This window comes from Columba livia, chromosome 7, assembly GCF_036013475.1.
Source record: "Columba livia isolate bColLiv1 breed racing homer chromosome 7, bColLiv1.pat.W.v2, whole genome shotgun sequence".
NCBI classification, from domain to species: domain Eukaryota; kingdom Metazoa; phylum Chordata; class Aves; order Columbiformes; family Columbidae; genus Columba; species Columba livia.
The window spans coordinates 33,387,058-33,408,958 of NC_088608.1; the positions used below are offsets into that span (position 1 = coordinate 33,387,058).

A 21,901-nucleotide genomic window follows, 5' to 3' on the forward strand; every position below is an offset into this window, starting at 1 on the left:
CAAAGCCACATAAGTGATTGTTTGCAGCATTTGAAGCAGAGACAAGCACGGAGGTTGCCCTTGGTATATTTCATGTGATCTGTGGCAACACCCATGATCAGTACAAAATGAAACTTAACAGTGAAACTGACACGTTTTTGATGAACCAAGTTGCCTCCTGTTGCGAAGGGTTCTTGCAGGGAAAGTTACTACGTAGGTTACCTATATGTTCACCATAAATATTTTTACATTGAGAATGAATCCAATTAGCAATATCATTCAAATTCCTCGTGCTGGGACACTGTCCCTGTGCCCCCCTCCCCAGGGGCACCTTGCTGGTAGAAATGTTAATATTTGGAAGTACATCTCACACCAGTGCCCTTAATCACACGAGCCCACACCTTCATACATTGTACAACCAGCACTGCTCACGTTTGTGTGGCTGCAGTAATATATTAAAAAGGAAAATGAGCCTGCTACACCAGTATCATCCAAAAAGTCTGTATTTTCCAAGAGAACTTTTACCAGTAACATCATCATGACAGACCACTCCATAAAAACTACCCAAACAAGTGACATTTTTATTGGCGAGTTCTGCTAATGAATTTCCTTTTCCACACTTGTATCGCCTTAAAGATTTTTAAAAAAAAAAACAAACAAAACATCTCAGGTAACATTCCGTTTTCAAACAAACAATAAAATTATTTAAACATTTAAAAATAAAACAAAAGATAGCAATTTTAAATACAAATTCTAGGAATACCTGTCCTGGTTCCCCCAGGAGCCGCTCCTCGCCAGGCTGGGTACCGAGGCTCTCCCATTTGGAGCTCAATTAAAAGGACCGGGGCAAGTGCTATTATTACCATTGCAAGCCCTGTTGTACATTCTTCACAGGAAAACATAAAACATTTTGCAGTAAACCAAGCGGTACTTTTTCTTCCCTTGTTCTAAAGCTAAGTCACACTGAAAGTTGGGGGGGGGGGGGGGGTGGCAAAACGTGGCTTCAACATTCAGCTACTTTATCACACACAAAGATTTCTACTAAGAGCATATCCAGGTTGAAATACATGTCTGTTTCCTGTCATGAGGTTAATGCTTATGGGGCGCGAGATGCAATCTACTTTGAAATAATAAACACATCACTTCTTGAAGAGCAAAGTATTATTTTTAGCCTTTTGGACCGACACATAGTTGTGAGGTTGTTTCTCCTTAGACCTTGCCAGGAGAGGCAGTTTTAACCGCTACCACAAATAAAAAGATGACCCGTGGCAACCACGTACTTTCTAATCAGTTAGTAAAATGTTGTATTTAGCATGTTTGTTTGCATTCTAAAGAACCCTCGGGTCATGTTTTTAGGCCTCAGAGGCTTTGTACACCAGAAATTACACAAGTCAACCACAGAAAATTGTAAATTGGTAAAATTGGTATCCACAGCTATTTTGAGGTATTCCACAAGAAAACCTGGCTCTGCACCTGAATGTTCCTCTCAAAAACCAAAAAGACAAAAAGAACCCCAAGCCCTAGCTGGAGTGGAAATTCCATTTTAAAAGATTTCTCTAATCACCATGTTCCACCACATTTGATCAACAAGGACATACCTTATTTCACAAAAACAAACAAAAAAAGCCTTCTTCATCCTTTTCCTGGAATTTGAGTACTTCATTCCTAAAATTCTGGGTATGCTCAGAAGAGATGAAGACAATAGTGTTATCTTCTAGCCAAACCAGAGAAACACATTCAGACACTGTTTTTGGTTTATTTAATTTATGAAGGTGCTCTAAGAAGATACCAGCGATCCCCTTAACGTCGAAAATAGCAGCGGTTCATACTCTAACCTCCCATCGGTGAGGAAGAGGCTAGGGAAAAATCTGGACCAGAGAATCTGAAGACCAAGTTAAGAAGAAATGGTCTCCTGGGTCTGGATTTGGCTTGATAGAACCGTATCTATTGAGGCAGTCGGTATGGACAAAAGGTTGTTCCTGTGGAACAGGAGATGCCACTTTATGGCATGAGCAGGTTCCTAAGGGCCTGGCTGCCTGCCTTACTCACAAGTTTTCTGTCAGGGCTGAAGGGGGAAGGACAGCTTTATTCTTCAGGTAACTGCTGTTCTCCTTTTGAGTAGGACATTCAGAACAATTTCCAATAAACCAGAGCTGTAGTGCTAGTTGGGTATCATGAACTGCCTGCGACTTTTCATTGGTTACATTATTCTTATGAAAAGTGGAAAAACTTTACGGTCACCTTAGAAGGAAATAATTTGCTGCTTCTGTAGTTGTAGAAAAACCATAGGCAGGAATATTTTCTAAAGTGCTTCTTTACTTATCAGTTACTTTTAAAAAAAATGAGACTTGTATTCTGTAGCGGCATAGTTTCCTAGTAGTTCATGGACCAGTAGATAGTTTCTGATGTAAAAAACCCATTATGTACTTTGTTTAAGCAAATGACACTTGCTTTGACAAATGCACCAAAGTGAGAGATCTAAATGCAAACCCCACCATTTCTTAAAACACGGCCTTATGCTGGTTTATTAATGCAACTTTACATCCTTTAAAAGTAGTTTACTTCAATTCCAAGAGCAGGGATTAAATAATACAAATAAAAGTTGAAAATTCAATGAAGCTATTGCCTATTTACCCTGAAATAAAATAGTCTTATGATTCAACTGGTGCAAAAATCCCTCCAAACACCTTTGTTTTATTGGCAAAGTCATTTAAGGTCACTTTTGCTTCCGAGACCATCTTCTTCCATGGTTTCCACTGAAGGAATTTTGCTTTGTAATGGCTTGTGGTTCCACAGTGATTTGTAAATGAAAAACCTACCATGAATAACTCTACCGTAGTCAGTAAGTTACAGATACTGTCATGAGAAAGTCCAAAACTTACAGTGCTTTTTTTCTTTTCAAATTTTCAGCAAGACACAAAATTCCAGTCCAGTTAAAGTGTTTTCTTTGAATACCATTTTAAATGGCAATAAATGGCTGCTGTGCCTTCTGGATGGAGAACTTAATGCGATGCCCAATGTGCTTCTTATACGGTAGACGGCTGTTGTACTTCAAACATACCCAAAGAACAGTGTTGAAGGGCCCCCGCAGGCACAGCCATTTGCATCAGCTACTCCTACATATACAGTGCAGTCGGTTTGAATCTGCGCAGAGAGAACCGCAGCTGGGTGGCACGTAGCAAATGTTGGAGTTGTCTGTTCTCAGAAGGCATGACACAAAGCATCCTGGACAGCAAGAGACAGAAGCATCTGCAACATTGTTCTGATTCTGTCAAAGTAGTAGTAGCTTCCATCGAAAGGTGGTGGTTATTGCTGAGACAGTAAAGCACTTCGGTTGGCTTTCATCTTCTCCAAGCGTTTTACTAGATGACCATTGCTGACTTCAAGCTCTTCGGTTTTATCCAACGCTGAACGAAGCTGAAGGAAGGAAGCAGGGAAAAAAACAAAACAAAACCGTAACTTTGACAGTGTTTTCCATTTCCAAAGATAAAGCAAGGTTTGTAGTCACCAACACTAACTGACCCTATTGCTGGCATTTCCTTACAAGATAAAGCAGTTGAAAATTCCTAGTACTGGAGTTAAACGTAAACGTTGTGTAACTGCCCGTGCTGTTGCTCTGAAGGCCACACACACGCAGATATTTTCTAAGCACAGTGCCAAGAATCCAAGGTATTTACAGAATGTTGAACAAATGGCTCAGACTTTGCCTCAACCTCAGAGGCACGGATGCTCAGAGATATCTGCTGGGTCACATCCGCCTGTCTTGCTGCCTGCCTTCTACATTTCTGCTTCCCAGAACGGCAGCCACAGCTGTGGGTTCAGTGCCTTGGTTTTCTATAAAACCCACCATGAGATGAAGGTAGGAAGAGAGGGGTGGACAGCACAGAGCAATATTTATAGGCAGCATAGCAAAAGGGGTATTTAGAAAAAGCAAAGAGCCAAACTGAAAAAAAAAAAAACAAACAAACAAAACGCCAGGAGGCAGGTGTGAAAGAAGCTGATGAACATATCTAAGTCGGTTGTAGCAGCGACCTAGATCACAAAGTTTGGTAAGAAAAGTACGATCAAAATTATAGACAGCTTGAAGATGCCATGTTTTAAGATCGAGAAATACAGACAGTAAGAATGTGAATCAGCAAGAATGATTCACATCCATTTAGCACTTCAGTTTAGACTCTGAAGCTTGAAAGTTTAAGCTGTCGTTCCTGGTAGTTTCACTGTGCTTAAATAATGAAGCACCCAAATTAGCTTTACAGCAGCATTTCCAGGTTTCTACTCTAATTTTTGAGTCATGTGTTCTAAAAAGACTAATGTTTTGTATTTACAAACCTAGAAGCTATAACACCCAAAGTAATGAGCCTTCAAGTACAACACATGACAAGGACAGCAAATTAGAAATAGGAACTCTTCGGCTTGATCAATGTCAAACCATACAGCTGTTGAACACTCACAGCTGCAAAGCAGCATGCAAACCTGCGTATTTGAAAGCTGCTTCTACATTCAAGATCTACAGGAACAACTTGTGATTGCTCCAGAGAACCGACTCTGGCACAAAGCAAGGCATTACAAGTCAGTTAGCGAAGAAACAGTGAGATGTTACTTGGAGTTCACAGTTGTGACTGTCACTCCAGTTTGAGTGCTGAAAGTTTGGTTAAACATCTAGAACAAATAACTACGGCAATTAAAAAAGCAGACGTTTATTCTTTGCTCTGCCAAGAAGGGCAGTTCCTCCTCTAAAATGCACCAGATAAACCAGTTTCCCCAGACAGTGCAGGCTGACTGCAAGCCCATGAGAGCTCATATTCAGAATTACCTCTCTCTGTAGTTTGCGCTTCTCTGCTTTCAGTTCATCTTCTATTCTTTCAGCATTTTCAGCAGCAGTTTTGTATCGGGCTACCTGACCTTCCAATCGTATTACCTAAAGTGAAGGCAATTTTTTAAAATCAAAAGCTGTACCAAGAATTTACTCCGATGTGTTACTCTTTCACTAGTAGTTAAGCAATAATCACAGAGATGCTCATTTTTCTGTAGTAAAATAAAGGCATATTTTGAGGAAAAAAAAATATATATATACCACGGTAACTTACTCCAGACCTTCTATACATACCCATATTTCATAAGCTTGCAGTAACAAACAATTCAGTCTATTCACTAAATTTATCGTACCAAGAATATCACTGACATACTCTGGATAAGAGCAAACAGTCAAAACTGAACAGTCTTGTATAAAATCCATATATACTACATCACATGCCAGAAGCCATTTTACATTTGTCAATAGCTAGGCAAAATAAAGTATTCTGAAGAGTTCAGTAAGTGCTTTCAATATACGTTGCCTCTGAATGTTTTTCCTTTGGTAAACATCAATAATAAATTCACCCTTTCCCATACATAAATGAACACATTTTAGTCTTTACAACTTCAGTCCAGTAGCCCTGATGTGCCAACACTCTTGCTTCTTATTTTAAGGGAAAATTACAGTAATCATTATTTCATTTATCATATAATAAACCACACTTTCCCTTTGCATTCTCACTCTGCATAAACAAACAGAACAAACAAAAAACTTACATTCTGCTCCAATGCTGTTATCTCTTGCTCAGACTTTGCTAGTTTAAATTTGAGATCGCTGATCTGTCTGTTGGCATCTCCTGAAAGAATTGCGGATTTATCAGAGATGTCAGAACAAGTGTCAACAGCATCTTCTAACAAGTCTGTCATAAAATTTCCATGCTACAGTGGCAGGGTAGCACGTGCTCTCTGTCAAAAACAGTGCGCAGCAGATAGGCGCTGTCCCAGTCTCACCTCGTTCCCTTCTGACCGCTATGAAAGCAAAATTAACTAGGAACTCAGCCCAGCTCTCCTGGGGAACACAACGGAGATTTCCAACTGCAACGGCATTCTTGTTCAAGCAAAGGGTAGTTATTCCCGCACCTCTAGTAGAGATGCACGGCTCGCTCCCAGTTTGAAGCTCCCTTAGAACCAAAGGCTCATTTTTACTTAGAGCCATGTGGTTATTGTACAGATATGTTTTTCTCACTCACGTGCAAGACACAAACTTCTCTTAAAATGAAAATGTAGCTCACTTTGGAGGTCAATCATGTGCATATCTGTCCCATTTTCTAGAACTTCATCTTCAGACTGTGTGTTTTCCATCTTGCCATTCTTTTGTTTTTCTTCCAGTTGTCCCTTTAATTTTCTAACCTGAAGGACACAAAACAATTGGTTATTAAATCAATAAGGGAAAAATGCGGCTCAGTACTCAAATTCACTGAGGTATTATAAAACAAATAATTTTTTTAAAACCTAAATTAAAAAAAATTACAAAATAATTTCCTAGAAATGACTGTTCATATGTTAAGTATCAGTGCTTATTCTGTTTGGTCTTGAACTTACGCATGAGTTGAAGAAGACTGTTTTACTATAAAAGCTGTACATGTTCGGTAGGCACATTCAGAGAAAACATTCTTAAAAACCCCAAACTGAGTTTTGCTTTGTGTGAAGTCTCAAGGCCAGGGAGATAAACCATAAATGAAAGCATAGAGCATCCTGCAGAGAAACAGATCAGCTACCATTTTTTGAATAAGCTTTATATCCACTATAGAATATCATGGTAGCAGCAATAATTACTTTGCCATTTACCCATCTACTGTAATTCCCCCATCACTTCTTTCCAAATGGCCCATTGCCCACAGTCCCAGCAATCGGGAAGGCTTACTCCTGGAGACAGAATTTGCTTCTGCAATTTCTGGACCATATTTATATTTGTTTTCCCTTGGGCTTGGCCAATGTGAAGCATTATTTTTCAGAAATAGCCCTGGAGAAGGAATTTCAGGTAATGGAGGACACTGAATGTCACTGATAAGCAACATGGAACAGGCACACCGGGTTACATCTTTCTTCCTCTGTATCCTGAGTTAACAGGCAGGAGAAATGTTTCAGAGGAAGAATAAAGCGGCTGTAACTCCTCAGCAAGAGCAACCCAGCACGTTCTGAAAGGCAACAGCATTGCTCTTCTATACGTTACGTTAGGGCTATTTTCATTTCTTTTTTAATCTCTACGATTCTTATCACGGATTCAGTAAACACACAGCATTTCAGTTTTCTTGTGATTACCTGGTCTAGTAAGGATTCACGTTCATCAATGAGCTTTTTCAGCCTGTCTGAAAGAGAAAACTCAAAGTTCAGTGCCCACTTGACCGAGCCGCACATTTCAGAGCGCATCTGATACCAGAGCGAACCGGTAAGGTTAGTGAAACTACTGATGAAGGTAGTTATGCACGTACCACGGGCAAGGAGGCCACAGGCAGGGCTGGGGAGGGGCTGCAGCCAGGGGAAGTTAGGTCATTCTCACAGAACATGCTTGTCACGGCAGTAGCAGCACCCAGCTGCATGCAAAGAGGCTAATCTTCTACGTTAGGTTAGCATGCAAGAACTCTAGGGTCAAACACAACTGCAACACAAAATCTCACACATCTTTACAGTTTAACATGATGAAAGTACTGTAAACACCTGTAATCATAGCTAAGCACATTCTCAGCACTTTAAATCTTTCTTTGTTTTACTAAACAGCAGGGCAACGGCATTTTGTGTTCTTTCCAGTATTATGACCAGAAAAATATTTGACTACTAAATTATTTTTGTTTCAAATGTAGCAGTCTGGTAAAACATTTTTTTGTTTTTAATCCTTCACAGTCAATTCTCCTGGTCAGACATCAAGCAGGTGATGGGCAATCTGGACCACTGCTGTGTCACACTTGAACTTGGACGTGCTACAGATCAGCACATGGATACGTGTGGCATTCGTCAACAAAGTGCACATTACAAAGTGAGACAACTGGAAAAAATAGAACTAGAAGCAAAAAAAAAAATCACCTTTTTTTTCCCTTCCCTATTTAGGGTGCAAAATGTGAAAGCATTTTAGCAGGTACTGTATTGCAACAAGTCTTAATTCTCAAATTTTCTTATCACTAAAATTACCTCATTAATCAACCTTAGTGTGTTCAGGTACACCTCAATAGAAGTACACTGGAACATAGCATTCAAATATTCTTATTAGAAGAGGATATATTGACCTCAGGCAAGTCTTACTCCACAAGATTGACGTGTATGTTTTTTGCAGTTTTCTTTAGCTTGCCTCCCTTGCCAGCACCAGTCACCTGTGCAGAACCAAGCTGGCGGGTGTTCAGAGCTCAACTCCACATCTAAGGTTTGGACTGTTAATTAAATGCTTAAAATCCAAAGGTCACACAGGAAAAGTTGTTGGGTTTTTTTGTTTGTTTGTTTGTTGGTTTGGTTTGTAAAGGAAAGGACAGCAATTTGCAGATAAAAGGCTTTTACCAGGTAAATTCTGTTGACAGATTTAAGTATTTCCTAAAAGCTTTAAAGATATCCACACTGTAGTCCTCATTCGGTGTAAAATCCTGAACAGGCCAAAGTCTCATGGTCCACCATTTTTCTTGTTAACACAGGAAGTAAAGGGAATAAAGAATTTATATTGAATGAAATCACAGGGAAAACTGTAAGTTTTCAAACAGAAGTCGCTCTATACGGCAGACATTTACATTAGCTAGTAATGATGTGGCAATTCCCCTCCTGGGTATACAAGTTCTCATATAACAGCAGTCATTTTAGAGCATGGAATAAAACCTTTACCTTGGCTTCTGATGCAATAACCAAATACAGATCTTAAAGTGACATCCCCATTGCGCAGTTCTACACATTCATTTTGAACCTCCTTCAGTCCTATCTTTTTTTTTTTTTAAGCCATTTGTAACACACTCAACATTGTTTCATCTGAGCATTCACACAGGAAAAAAAAGCAAACACAACAATATAAAACAAAAACAATAAACAAACCACATTTCATAAACTATCAAGAGTAACAAAAATTTACAAGCATAAACCCGTTCAAAATAATCAATTTTACATATCTATATGGGAAGGAAAAGAAACTTAAGACAAATTCTGTAAAAGATGAAAGAAAGAGAAGAAAATTAAAGGTCAAGGAAGAAAGCAAGGAGAGCAAACAGCAAAAGAAAGGTCAGAAGATATTCAGACTTTGGACACAGGGTTGGGAGTCACAGGTCAGCAAAGACCAAGAAATGAAGTTACTAAGAACTGGAAAGAGAACAAGGACTGATGCAGAAGGAAACCTCTAGGCCACTACAAAATTAACCCAAACTAACTGATTCCAAATGGGCCAAATAATCCACCTTGACCCTGCAAATAACTTAGTCATGCATACAGCTAAGTGACTTTGATTAGCACGACCACTGCTGTGGGCTGCATTATAACTGCCTGAAGAAATGACACCTCAGTTTCCAGTAAGGAAGCACAGCAGCTTCCCCCAGCCTCTTTCCCTCCAAAACGGATATTGGCATTTTGGGCTGAGCCTTCAAATTCCATCTCACCATCAGTTTTCTCTTCCCTCATTACAGACACCCGTGCACCCTACTGGGACAAATGACATACTGGCAGTGGCAGCAGGATTTACAAGACCACAGAAAAAAATCAGTTTGCTAAAACTGATTTTAGAGAAGTTTTCTGAATGTATAGATGGCGGTCTCTTAGGTTTCACTTATCTTAAAACCTCACACTAATACAGAAAGCTTACTTTAGCTTTAACAGATATCTCTGTACAGCCACCTTGTTTTTCCAACAAATCAAGGATCTGAGGACCCTGAGAACAGGCGAGCGGGAGAAAAAAGCAACCTACTGAATTAGGACACGAAGCTGCTCATGACAATTCTCATCCATAACAGTCACTATCCTTATTTCACATAGGAAGACACTACGGTGAATAATTAGATTGTGACGTTAATTTCACTTAAATTTAACTTGGGTAACATGATTCCCAGGCTACTTGCTGCACCCGATTCACGGCTTTCATATGCAAAGGAGCTTAACAGAGGGCTGAAGGAGAAGCTGGGCCCTGGGAAGGCCTGAGAGAGAACAGGACAGAAAGGTGGTGGTTACCAGCATTTTCAGGCCTGTTTGTAAACCAAATTACTATTCTCATGACCTCCAGGTATTGCAAACAAGGGCGCTGCTTCCATGGCGGAATTGACCTCATCTCCCCTCATCAGCCACAGATCCTTGGTGTCTCCTCCTACTTGGAAGGGAGAACATGGTGAAAAGCAGCTGGTTTTAACCTGAGTTATTTGTACGATGCATGGCCCAGAAAGTAATGAACACTGATGCAAATGAGAGGGCTAAACCGTACTTGGAGTGTGGGAAGGCATCCCACGAAATCACAGCAGCAGCCCCAAGCAGCTATGCAGAACAGTGCAAGATCTTCACTGTCAGGTCAATAGCAGGTTGGGCAACAGTCCTTCTTCTCATCTGTCAGTTTATTTTGGAACACAAGAAAACAACAACAAATACTGAGAAATGCGTTCCTCTCTTTCTCAGAAGGGGAGATGCTGCCAGGGACAGGCTGTTGGAACAGTGAATAAACATAGGACTTAGAAGACACCAGCTTGCAATGGTAGTTTTGAGGGGGACAGGAGGACTGCTCTTTTCCATAATAAAGGAAACATTGACCATGGCTTGTCACTATTGTTGGATAAGGGGGAAAAAAAAAAAGGTTTCTTCAGCTACTGCTTTTGAAAGCATTTCAGGTTAGCTCGGAATTCGTAGGAATGCACAAACCTGGGCTACACGCTACATGTGGCACTAGGTATTGAACAAAACACGCAGCGAGCATTGGCAGCTATGGAGCTATCCCGAAAGACAAGACTCGTACACACTGAGAGCAGCGCTCACTGCAGCACTCAGCAGCAGGCTGTCCCTGCTCTAAACAAGATGGGTAATGTAACAGCAGCAAATATGAATCTTGGTGTTAGTTCATCTCGTGATTTCTTGGTTTCACGTTAGATTTCATAAAAAGGCTAATTTTGGTCTTATCCTTTTTCTGTTCTATATTGCAGGGATAATGCCAAAAGTAGTTTTCAATTATGTAACTTTACGAAAGATGCATTTTCTGGGGAATTCCTCCCAAGACACTGTCCCTCTCTCTCTCTTACAGCACACATTCCACTCAAATGCCAGCTGGCATAGAATTATTAAGTTCGGAATATAAGATCTAGCAGTCCCCTTTATCTTCAGGATGATTTATCCCTCAATGTACATGTACTCAAGCAAAAACGAAAGAGGTAAAGACGATCGTGACCTTCTCCCAATTCCAGAAGTCAGGGACCGGCTGCCAGAGGTACCAAGCAGCTCACGTTCAAGAATGGATTTATAGCCCATCAGCTTTTCTTCACTGCCTGTCCATGTTCCTGCTCCTACCCCAGTTTCACCAAGAGATGCCCAGTTACTGTGGAATAAAAGCTGGTACATGGACAATTAAGACTAGAGTTGTCATTCTTTCTCCTGTGACCTGGCTTTAAAAAGGACATCTTACAGATTCTTTGTTTTCTGAAGGGGTAAAGCTAGTTAAAATCAGGTCCTTGTTAATTCCCTCAACCATTCAGAAGCACATCTATTAGAAATGAACTCACATGAAAAATACAGGACATGCCAGCACGTGCCTAATTTAACTCAGAGTTCCTTATAGATCCTTCCCCCAAGGTAGGTAAAGCCTGGTAAGCACATTTAATTATATATTTAAGTGTATTTAACATTTAAATATAAATACATTTAAAATACTTTAAGCATTAAACCGTATATTATTTTGAGTACAGCAGAGACAAATCTTTTACATAAATACTGCTACATAGTAAGAAGAGCTTCTTTTTAAGATCTGTGACTTTTTAGTCTAACCTTTAGTGTAAAACCTTAAGAACAACTGCTAATACTTACAGAAACCATACTGAAACTGTTGTAAGTTGGAGAGAAGCCATATGAAAAGAGTTACAGGTTTACAGTCCCGTTACAGGTTTAGAGTTATGGGTGCCATCACTTATTAAAGGTCCTCAAACATCAAGGCTGCCCATTCCTAGTAAGATCACTCTTGTAGCTACGTAGCACAATGCAATAAATCTAACAGAGAAAGCTGCAGAAAAATGTTTTTTTGAAATTATATAGATTTAAATAAATATTTATGCAGGTTTATAAACAGTGCTCTGGACAGGCAATTTAAAGTATAAAATATGTTTATTTCAATTATATACAGCTCAGTACATTTTGATATACATCTTGATATTTTGCAGTCTGTAACATCAACACAAATACATGGTTCCATAGCCACCCCCCGCCAACTCCTCAACTTGCATTCCCTTGGGATATTCATTGTTTAAAACAACTTTAAATGAACTTTTAAGTATGCAAAACATGCTCTTCCTCCCAAGCACTAGCAAAGATGCAAGAAAAAGATATTCCAATGGAGTCAGTGTGTTTAATTTATGCCAGCAATTCAAAGCAATCCAGCTTTTCAAAAAGGCACAGGGATGCGTATACAGAACAACAATCGTCTTTGGTGGTCTGATATCCAACAAGAATTAAGACACGCAATGTTATCTTCTTTCCAGAAAGGAAGAGGTAAGAATTTTTCAGAGATAAACACATTCCTTCAGAATCATAGTTTGCAAAAAAAAATGCAGTAAGGAAATGCAATTCTTAACAAAAAACTTTTTGGAAAAATAGATATTTTGTATACTCATAGCTAGACAGTACAAACCTAGGCACACACTACAGTGTGTATTGACACTTTATTCAGAAAAAATAAACCCATGTGAGACATGGTGTAAAAGGCCTGTTATGGTGCAAAGTTCCTAGATGAAGTAAACATGTAGATATCTATTTCTTTCAGCAAACTAAGGCATGTATGTTGCACTTTTTAAAAAACTGTATGTTGTTCTTCCAAAGCCTTTAGACTAAGCAGATTCACAGTGATCTAACTATATTTTGGAATATGACTGTATTAGAAATACAACGTGGAATGAGAATATCACTTTTTTGATAGTAAAAAAAAATAAAAAAATTGGTTCCTAGGCTTTAATTATTTGGAAAGAAGTTCCAACATTAGATCAGTGTTGCTGATCTACTGAGTTCCTTCATGATGTGTTAATGCACTTACTGTAGATCTAATGCATATAAGTACACATAAGTATGTGCATAAGTGCGCACAGATCCAGTGCAGATAAGTACATTCAAGACATCAATCATCTAGGCTAGAAATAAAAAGAATTTCATACAGAAATTCCTCAGTAGCAGTTTTCCACACTAAAAGTACTTTAATTGCAAGATAGTCTATTTGTGAAAGCTTGCTCTTTTGGTGATAAACTTTAAACCTGAGACACAGCAAAAACCCACACGTGATCTCTCATGGCTGGGTACATTGGTGAATAACTTAATACTTGCATCATTACCATTTACGTAACATTGTGTTATGATGAGAGTTACCTATAAAGAAAAAACCTTTGGAGCATTCCTGGGGTCTGATGTATTGTGCAAAGTGCATGCTTCTGTACTGGGGCTGATCAAATGGCACGTAACCCGTGTAGGCTTCAGATTTTCAACTTAGGATATTGTACAGTCATCTCTGGATCTACCCTTACCCCTTCTGCCACCTTGTGAATCCTCCTTGGTTTCATCTCTGTTATTGCTAGCACTTTCCAAATCCTGTTCTGAAACATCATCATCTTCTATTTTTTCCACTTTATTAGAATCTGATGCTTTGATTTCATCCTCTATCACATCGGTCTTCTCATCAGTTTTCCATGACGCTTCCCCTTGCAAGTGCCCTGTTTCTTCAGGCTCACCTCCTTTTCTATGCTGGAAGCTGTCATCTGCAGTCAAGGCAGCTTCGGTTTCTATTTTGTCTGTTCTTTCTTCAGCTTCATCCATTTGGGCAGTTTTTCCCACAGCACTGTTTCCATCACCCTCTTCTTTCTGTGTATCGGCTTTCTCTCCATCACATATTCCCTCAGTTTCTAGTATCTGTTTTGACTCTTCATCAAAATCAAATGCATCACCATCATCTTCCTGTCTTTCATCTGCTTGACCCTCCAGTTTAACTTGCTCACTAGCATTTTCATCCTGCTCAGCTTTCTGTGCCAGGGAATTATCTGCACCTTCCTTAGAAGCAAATTCACCACCATGGTGGTCTGCAAGCTCTAACTCTTGCTCATTTTCTTTCAGTGTTTCTTTATCAATTTCGTTTTCAGTAGTTACATCTACAGCTGACTTTTCTTTAGATTCACCTTTCTCTTGTTTAACTACATTCTGCACTTCACCTTCTAAAGAAATACTTTTCTCTTCCACTGTATCACCTGCTGTTTCTTCACTACACTGAACTGTTTGATCGTCTACATTTGGCTGTAAATCTTCTATTCGTTCTGTCCTACTTTCCTTTTCTTTCCCAGACTCATCCCCTCTTTCCAATTCTGAATCTTTAATTCTGTCATCTAAAAGACTTGGGTCTAAACTGGCTTCCTGACTCCTCATCTCTTTCACAACATCTGTGTCTGGCTCTGCCTGCTCCAGTATGTTTCCTTTTTCCTCAGCAGAACAGCCTACAGCCTCCACAGATGCCTTATCTTGCTCACCTGTTTCTGCAGAATCTGAACACATCTCCAGCTCTTCCATTACTACTTCCTTCTGTCCATCCTTCTCAGCCACAGCATTTTCAAGTTCACTTTTATCTTGCATATTTTTTTCCTCTGATGATGCAGAAGGACTACCCTCTGAAGAAACTGCTTGGATGTGGGCCTGATCTCCACTGTCTTCCTTCTCACTTTTATTTGCTGGGACATCACTTTCACATGACTCCGTTCCCTCCACACCCACAGACTCCATTTCACTCGTTTGACCCTGAACTGCACGCCCAACCTCATTTGCTTTTTCAGCTCTATCACCTCCTATTTTATCTGTTCTTCCATCAGCGCAGTCTTTGCTTTCAACAAGCCTTTCCTCCAAGATATTTGGAACTTTGCTTTCAGGACCTTCTTCTGAGTCCTGGAGTCCCTCAGCGTGACTCTCCTCATTTACCTCTTCACTAAGCAAGCCTCCTACTGTAACCTCTGCTAGCCCTGCCTGGTGAGAAACCAACTCACAGCTCTCACCGGTAACATCAGCTTCTTGATCCATTGCATTGTCACTCAGGCCATGGCTAGTTTCAAGATGCTCTTGTTCTTCCTGTTCAGGTACAGCTTTGTCCAGTTCATGCTCTGTACTGATGATGTTAGGCATCTCCTGAGGAGTCTCAAAAACCTGATGACCTTGCAGAGAACCCACCTCCAAGTCCTGATTTGTCCGTGCATCTAGGTCATGGTGTTTCGCCTCTGTACTAACAGGCTGTTGGGCTGCTGTGCCTGTGGACTCAGCCTCCTTTCTCAAATCATCTGTGTCACTATCACTGTTTGAAGATGCACTCCCTGATACATGTTCTGTAAGGTTCTGAAGTTGTTCTGTAAACTTACTATCTGGTAACACCACCGTTGACAGGGCATCACATTCTCCAACCATTTTTTCTGCCTGAGCATTTTCATCAGCATGCAATGTCTGTACTTCCTGCTCCTCTTTGTGTTCCTCACGCTCTGTATTCTGCAAGATTTCTTTTTTCCCCACATCCTCCAAAATCTCATTTTTCATGTCCACTTCATTGGCTTTGCCTAAAAGACCATTGAGAAAGTTGAAGGGACCACACCCATAGCACTTACCTCCCCGCTTAAAACCCGAAAGAGAATGAATCAAAGAACAGGTTAAGGAAAGATCAGCTTTTGCCAATTACGTGAGGCAAAGCAGCAATTGAATTAGTAAGGGCTGCGGGTTTTTGATCACTGAAAATCACCACCACCCTCTCAAAGCAAGAAGTCTCTGGTGCTGGCTTGTGTTTTTGTAAAGGAGAAGATTTATGCTCTTGGCTGTGTGACTTACAGCTTTTGTAGATGAGGACAACTGTTTCCAGCAGTGCAATTTAACAGTAAAAGCTGCAGATGTAGCGCTAACAGTAAACATTGTTTTTTCTCAGCAATATTATCTGCAACTTTAACCCTAACAGCACTATGCATGCAAGAGTGTGTGTCTGATGCCATTATAAGGAAGTGATCAAGGATTATTCAGTAATAATTTACTCCTAAGCAAAATAAACAGGTATCATCACTGTGCATGACAAACACTGAATGCAAAATTGATAGGCAAGCAAATGCTTCAGCTGTTTAACATTACCAACACAGACCAAAGCTCAGGTTCTCTGTGCCTCTTAAAGCCACTTCATCCACTCAAAGGGATGAAGGTATTAGAAAGGTATTAGAACAACAGTGTTTGCTGTTTCAGCAGGTAGCTTTTGGGTCTATGTTGTACCTGTTTCCAAAAACAACAGAGTAAGGAAAGACAGAAAACATATTACATTTTAAAATACACCCTTACCTTGGTTTTGGTGTTCCAGATTATTTCCCCACAAAAACTGAGTGAGGAAAAAAGCAGCCAACAGCTAAAAGCAAGATAACTTGCACTTGAAACGGCTGGCTGCCCGTCGCTATTTATTAATATGTTCATTTAGAACAAAAACAGAAGAAAAAAAATATTGTTTCCTTTCCTTCCACTAGTATAACAAGTTCTCTGAGTGGCCATTCATCACAATCAACTCTGTAAGAAGGATGTTTTTGCCAACCAGATTTCTCCTCAACACTATGCACCTCAGAGTTATATTCTTTGAATTTAACAGCAATAATCCTGTTATAACAAGTAAAAATGTTGAAGTGTTAGAATGAACTGCTCAATAGTACTAGATACCAAGAAAATTAATTTGTACATTAGTGTGAGTCCACAGTGCCCAGCACTGTTGTTCAGCAGACACTTACAGTTCCCAAGTCTATAAATGAACCAACATTGATGTTCTTTATAGGAAACTAAAATGCTTTTTTCTGACTCTTTAGGATATGTGCTGAAAAATATTGAACAACAGTAGGATTATTCTGGGACAATTTTCAAAATCAGGGTTTAAACAGTAATCTGAATTATTGCTACTTATCTGTAATGTAATGTTTGTATTCTCGTCCTCTGTCACCCTGAATGGGAAATGCAATCTGCCTTTGCAGGAAACTGCACAACATACTTAAAGTGATAATAAATATTAAGCAGAAAAATGCATAGGAAGTGATTTGACAAGTAGCATGCTGCGTGATGTGTTAATTGTCCCACTAACAAATGCCCCAACTCCAAGCAAAGATGGATGAATGGACAGACAGAAAGATATGAAAGGACATACGGCACTTACCAAGCGACCCATCCCCTCCTGTCTTTAACGCCTGAGTTGTGCCTGGAACAGTTGTAGAAGAATCCAAGTGTCCTTCATTATTAAGAATGTCTGATGTCTCCCCATTGGTGGCTACATCAGAGTCTGGGATTATTCCATGTTTCTATAGAGAAACAAAAGCAATGCTTTGAGCCTGCTGCTCAGAAATGGGAGGATTGTTCAGGTGTTCTTGTCCTGGATATTCTCAATAAACAATTGCTTCAATTGTTCCATTAAACATTGCTAGAAGTCAGAAATGAGCACAGAATATTACAGTTCTCAGTTGTTGTTGGTTTTTGTTTGTTTTTAACATAGATCTGCTGCATAAAACGTTCCTCAGAAAAGCATCTCCTACAAAAGCAACCACTTAATACTATCATCTATATTAAAGGCTCATGGTAAATATTAGGAGGAAGGATTTTATTTAGAAAATTCCTGAAATGGCACCTTTGAGGCAACATGAGAATAGAGTTCTTGCTGCTGAGCTACATTAATTCTTTTCTGCAAAAGCGTACAGGAGGAAAAGGTCAGCAGTTGAATACAAGTTTCTTTTATTCCTCTTGCATACCTTCAGTTGCTCCTTCAGCACAACCACTTCATCTCTAAGGTCATCCCGCTCACTCCTTATGGAATCAAAGAAATCTTTCTGCCTCTCTAATGCCTGAGTTCCCAACACAGACAGAGGGCGAGGAGACATGAAGAAAGGAAGGAAGACAAGTAAAGACCATGAAAAGCAAGTGTAAACAAGAATGAGTAGATTTAAGATATTCAGAGATTCATGGAAGTGGCATGTACGAAAAAGGTAAAGTTTACAGATCAAAGGACTAAGTTTACATACACACAGATAAACTTCAAATCCAAGAAATGCACAGCTTATTCAATAACCTGGAATTCCTACCAAAGGCATTCAGAGCCCAATCCTTCTCCAGGAATCCTTAAAATGAGGATCCACTTTTCCTTCTTTCCGCTAAACAAGTTAATTCAGCTCCATATTACTTCAAAGTGTGCACTGAAGACACAGGCCAATTCCCACGTGTTCACTGAACAACAGGAAAGCAGGCCCAGCAGATTTTAATAGTCTTTTTATTCCATGTGTTACCATAATGAGTGCAGCACATTTCACTTAATTTGAAAGCAGCCAGTAAGTCATCTTTAGACGGGGATGTACCAGGTGCAAATGCATATTGTGCTACTGAACCTGTCCCAATATTTCTATAAAAAAACATAAATAGAACAGTAACAAAAATCAGAAAATTTTGAGTTTCAAATTGCTACAAATTATTGGACATGTCAAGCATGGGCAAGTTGCCAGATTTCTTTCTCCTTCTATATTCAGCAAGTCTTTCAGTGCTCATTGTTAGAAAAGCAAGCTATGCTTCCATTTGGCTTTGATGGGGTGGTGGGAAGGCATTAGAAGCAAAGGAGACTTTCATCCCAATAACCCATAAATAGCTCTTGCTTCTGCATTACACTCCAGTTTCTGCTCAGTCTGCAGATCAAATCTGAATAAGCAAAAATTCAGTGTTGATGGAACTGCATTATAAATAGCACTTCCTTTCTCACTATGGCAAATACAAATGGTGCACCACAGCAAATAAATTATCCTAGGCTTTGAAATCAGACCAGCTGCTGAGTTTTTCTTGGATTTTATTATACTGGCAAATACTGCTATTTGCTAGTTTACTGCTAATATAGTAAAACAGCCACACCAAGCGAAGTCACTAGGGAGTATTTTATTCATGAGGGTTTGCAAAAGCAAGATCAGCTGGAAAACAACAGTGCCACTCTGAACACATTCCAGGAGTTGACAGTCCTACCCCTATTTTTTTGTCTTTCCACTCTATTGTCTCCTGAAGATCAGAGATTTCCCTGACATAGCTCTGCTGTTTCTGTTGCAGCTGCTGGATTTCCTGAGAGACAGGAGCAAAACAAGGAGACAGAAAGCAGGTAACAGGTTAACAAAGTAGGTTAAGATTGCAGTGGTGCCACAGAATGAAAAAAATTGGATGCTAAAGAGTATCTCCATGCAGTTGCAGAGTTCCTTACATCTCAACAAAACCTACACTCCTGAAGATAATCTTAACTATCCACAAGATGACTTAAAACAAGTTGGACAGTTCCATCAGTTTCCTCTGCATCTCCACAAACAGGTGTCCGAAACACAGCTTATTTCATATTATGGACAAGGCAAAAACAGAAGTCCAACTTCAGATAATACTTACGAAAGGACTATATTAGTCAGCTCTGAACCTGTTTGGCCTGAAACACTAGTATGTCTTCACATGAGAAACTTGAGTAGGGAATAAAATTCTCTATATCTCACCTTCTACACTCCTACAGCTAACTGGGAGCATACCAATCAAAGAAGCCATTAAAAAAAGTTACTTACTGCAAGCATTTCTTCTCTTTGCTTCAAAGCCTCCTTGATTTCCTTGAACTGAAACTGCAATATGCTATGAGCATGCTTCTCCCTCTCAAACTCCTGTGAATAATGAAATATTAATTACATTCTTATTGAGACAAAATAGCATTCCATGAAAGAAAAAGAAAATATGCCCAACCACAAAGAAAATGCTTACTGCAATGTAATTCTTGAATATTCCTCTAATCACAGTCCCCCAAAATACAATTTTTATCTTGTTTTTCCAAGAAATATCTTGGTTTTTCATCAAATATGGAAGTGACAGACATAATTTAGCCAGCTTCATAAGCTTAACAGCAAGCTGGCTTTTACACTCAATGCCTACAGATTTTGCAGATAAATGGATGGGAATTTAACCCACTCTTTCCACGTAGCCATATACTAAAAGTTATCTAGACATTGTGGACTTTAAAAACAAAACCTACACTGTATATTCCAGGAACTATGTGCTTTCGAAGTACACTATAGTGAAATGCCCCAAGCTAAGAAGCCAGTTCTGAAAAGCTCACACAAGCCACAGCTTTACTGTTCAACACCAACTCACTAGCCACCAGACACTGAATTCTTTTAAAACTTAACTCTCAACCAAGTAGCTGCTCTCACTATATAAACTGCACAACTCCCCAATGGGCCTTCTGAAGAGAGCTTTGTGTGTGTAAAAATACTCCAGAAGTCACACAAACAAAGCCTCTGAATATACTTTAAAGACTGAATATAAAAGGATGTGGTCATACCAGTATAGCCTTAGCATATAAAGCATTTCTTTACTTCTTCAGAAATTGCTTTGTAAGACAGAAACTTAGTGAAGATTTCCATTTGTATCACAACCATACAATATGCTGCTATTCCATATGCTTTAACAGTAAGGAGAACAATAGCTTATTTAGAATCTTGAATAGTAATTTGGTTGCCTCCTCCCAAAATGTGAGTATTTGGTCTCTGTGTCTCCCCCCGCTAATCTTTCCCTGTTAAATAACATGCCATAGCTGTATACGTACTTTACTTTTTTCTTCATATTGCCGCCTGGATTCTGCCAGCTGTTCTTCTAACTCTAAGAGCGCATCCTTCAGGGTATCTACTTGGTACATGAAATTTGTTTTTTCATTGTCTAGTTGAGCATTTGACACCATAGCCTTTTTGTATTTCTCTTCAACTTCAGCTAGAGAGTCCTGCAAAGAATAAGCAACCACAGTCAGAGTCAGTTATAAAAGACATTTTGCCAACCAAGACCTTCAGTAAGAAAATTAAGTACTAAACCACAAGCATGCTGAGTACTCCTGTGGAAACCAGTGCTAACCATGTGCTAGAGAGGCTTACCCAGTGTCCCAAGGTGAGGATAACCTCCCTGTGCTCCCACCAGACATCTGTTTACAAGCAAGGAACCGTACCTCAGGACAGAAAAAAAACGTTTCCTGTTCTCTGCTGCTTCAGCTGCTGCTGTCTCAGTTTTTTTCCTTCTCCGACCTCCCCCTGGCCCTGCACATTGGCAGCTCAAAGTAGCTGCTGAAGATGACGAGTCAATTTTTTTTTTAAAGGTAAACTGGCCTTGATTTAAGATCATTTTAGATGCCTTTGACGGCCACTTCACGCAAATTTCCGGGATCATTGCAGTGTGGGAACCACTAAATATACTGACTCGGGAATTAGAATCTGCCATGAAAAAGGTGCAGCTTTTGTGACCTGATGTATCGTTTTTCATTAGGTTTCCTGTATCACATCCCTTTACAAATGTACTCTGTAAGACACAATTCCCAGGGTACTGAGAACCTCTCCTATCAACTTGATCCGAATGTAAGATACTGAGGTATTTTTAACAACAGATGATGGCAAAATCAAGATCAGGATCATTTTCCATGTTGTGCAGTCAAACTTTGCAGTATTTGATTTTAATACCGAAATAAAAATAAACAAAACAGTGCAAATATGAAAACAAGCAGCACACTCGTGTCAACATTCTAGTTTACAGATCAAGCAATTTCTCTGGGAAATTAAGTAATTCCAATAATTACATCTAAAGCACAGGTGAGTTTCATATACTTCCCTTTTCATTCAGTCAACAGAACTGGGGATGATAGAGGTGAACTGATGACAAAATTAAGTTTGAATCAGTTTAGTTTACCTTTCTATTGGCAAATCAGAGAATTTGTCTTTAAGGACATAAATTTGTACAGTTCCAAACACAAATGGTGTTTTGGTGCACTTTCCAGACCAAGAATATGAAACACCAAGCCAAGGAAAGCAGCCAGGATTTGGAAACACAGGTAGGATTAAACCTCAGAAATTAGCTGGAAAGGAAGTATATGCAAGTAAGAAGTGAA

At 39.5% G+C, this 21,901-nt stretch overlaps 1 protein-coding gene across 50 annotated transcripts in view; it reads right to left on the reverse strand.

Moving 5' to 3' along the window:
- Positions 1–464: 464 nt before the first annotated feature.
- Positions 465–21,901, reverse strand: part of LRRFIP1 (LRR binding FLII interacting protein 1) — a 111,937-nt gene continuing 90,500 nt past the window's right edge. For 38 of the 50 annotated variants that reach the window (XM_065069137.1, XM_065069127.1, XM_065069123.1 and 35 more), the window contains 6 exons: positions 20,582–20,752; positions 19,551–19,643; positions 18,979–19,071; positions 17,730–17,822; positions 17,144–17,285; positions 12,060–15,536 (listed from right to left, as the gene is read on the reverse strand). In XM_065069137.1, the coding sequence (XP_064925209.1) occupies positions 13,444–15,536; positions 17,144–17,285; positions 17,730–17,822; positions 18,979–19,071; positions 19,551–19,643; positions 20,582–20,752 (2,685 nt within the window). In that variant the 3' untranslated portion in view covers positions 12,060–13,443. Of the gene's footprint in view, positions 3,397–4,792; positions 4,898–5,550; positions 5,631–6,065; positions 6,184–7,095; positions 7,143–12,059; positions 15,537–17,143; positions 17,286–17,729; positions 17,823–18,978; positions 19,072–19,550; positions 19,644–20,581; positions 20,753–21,901 lie in introns of those variants that run through there. The other 12 variants (XM_065069149.1, XM_065069142.1, XM_065069145.1 and 9 more) reach the window with 4 other exon arrangements.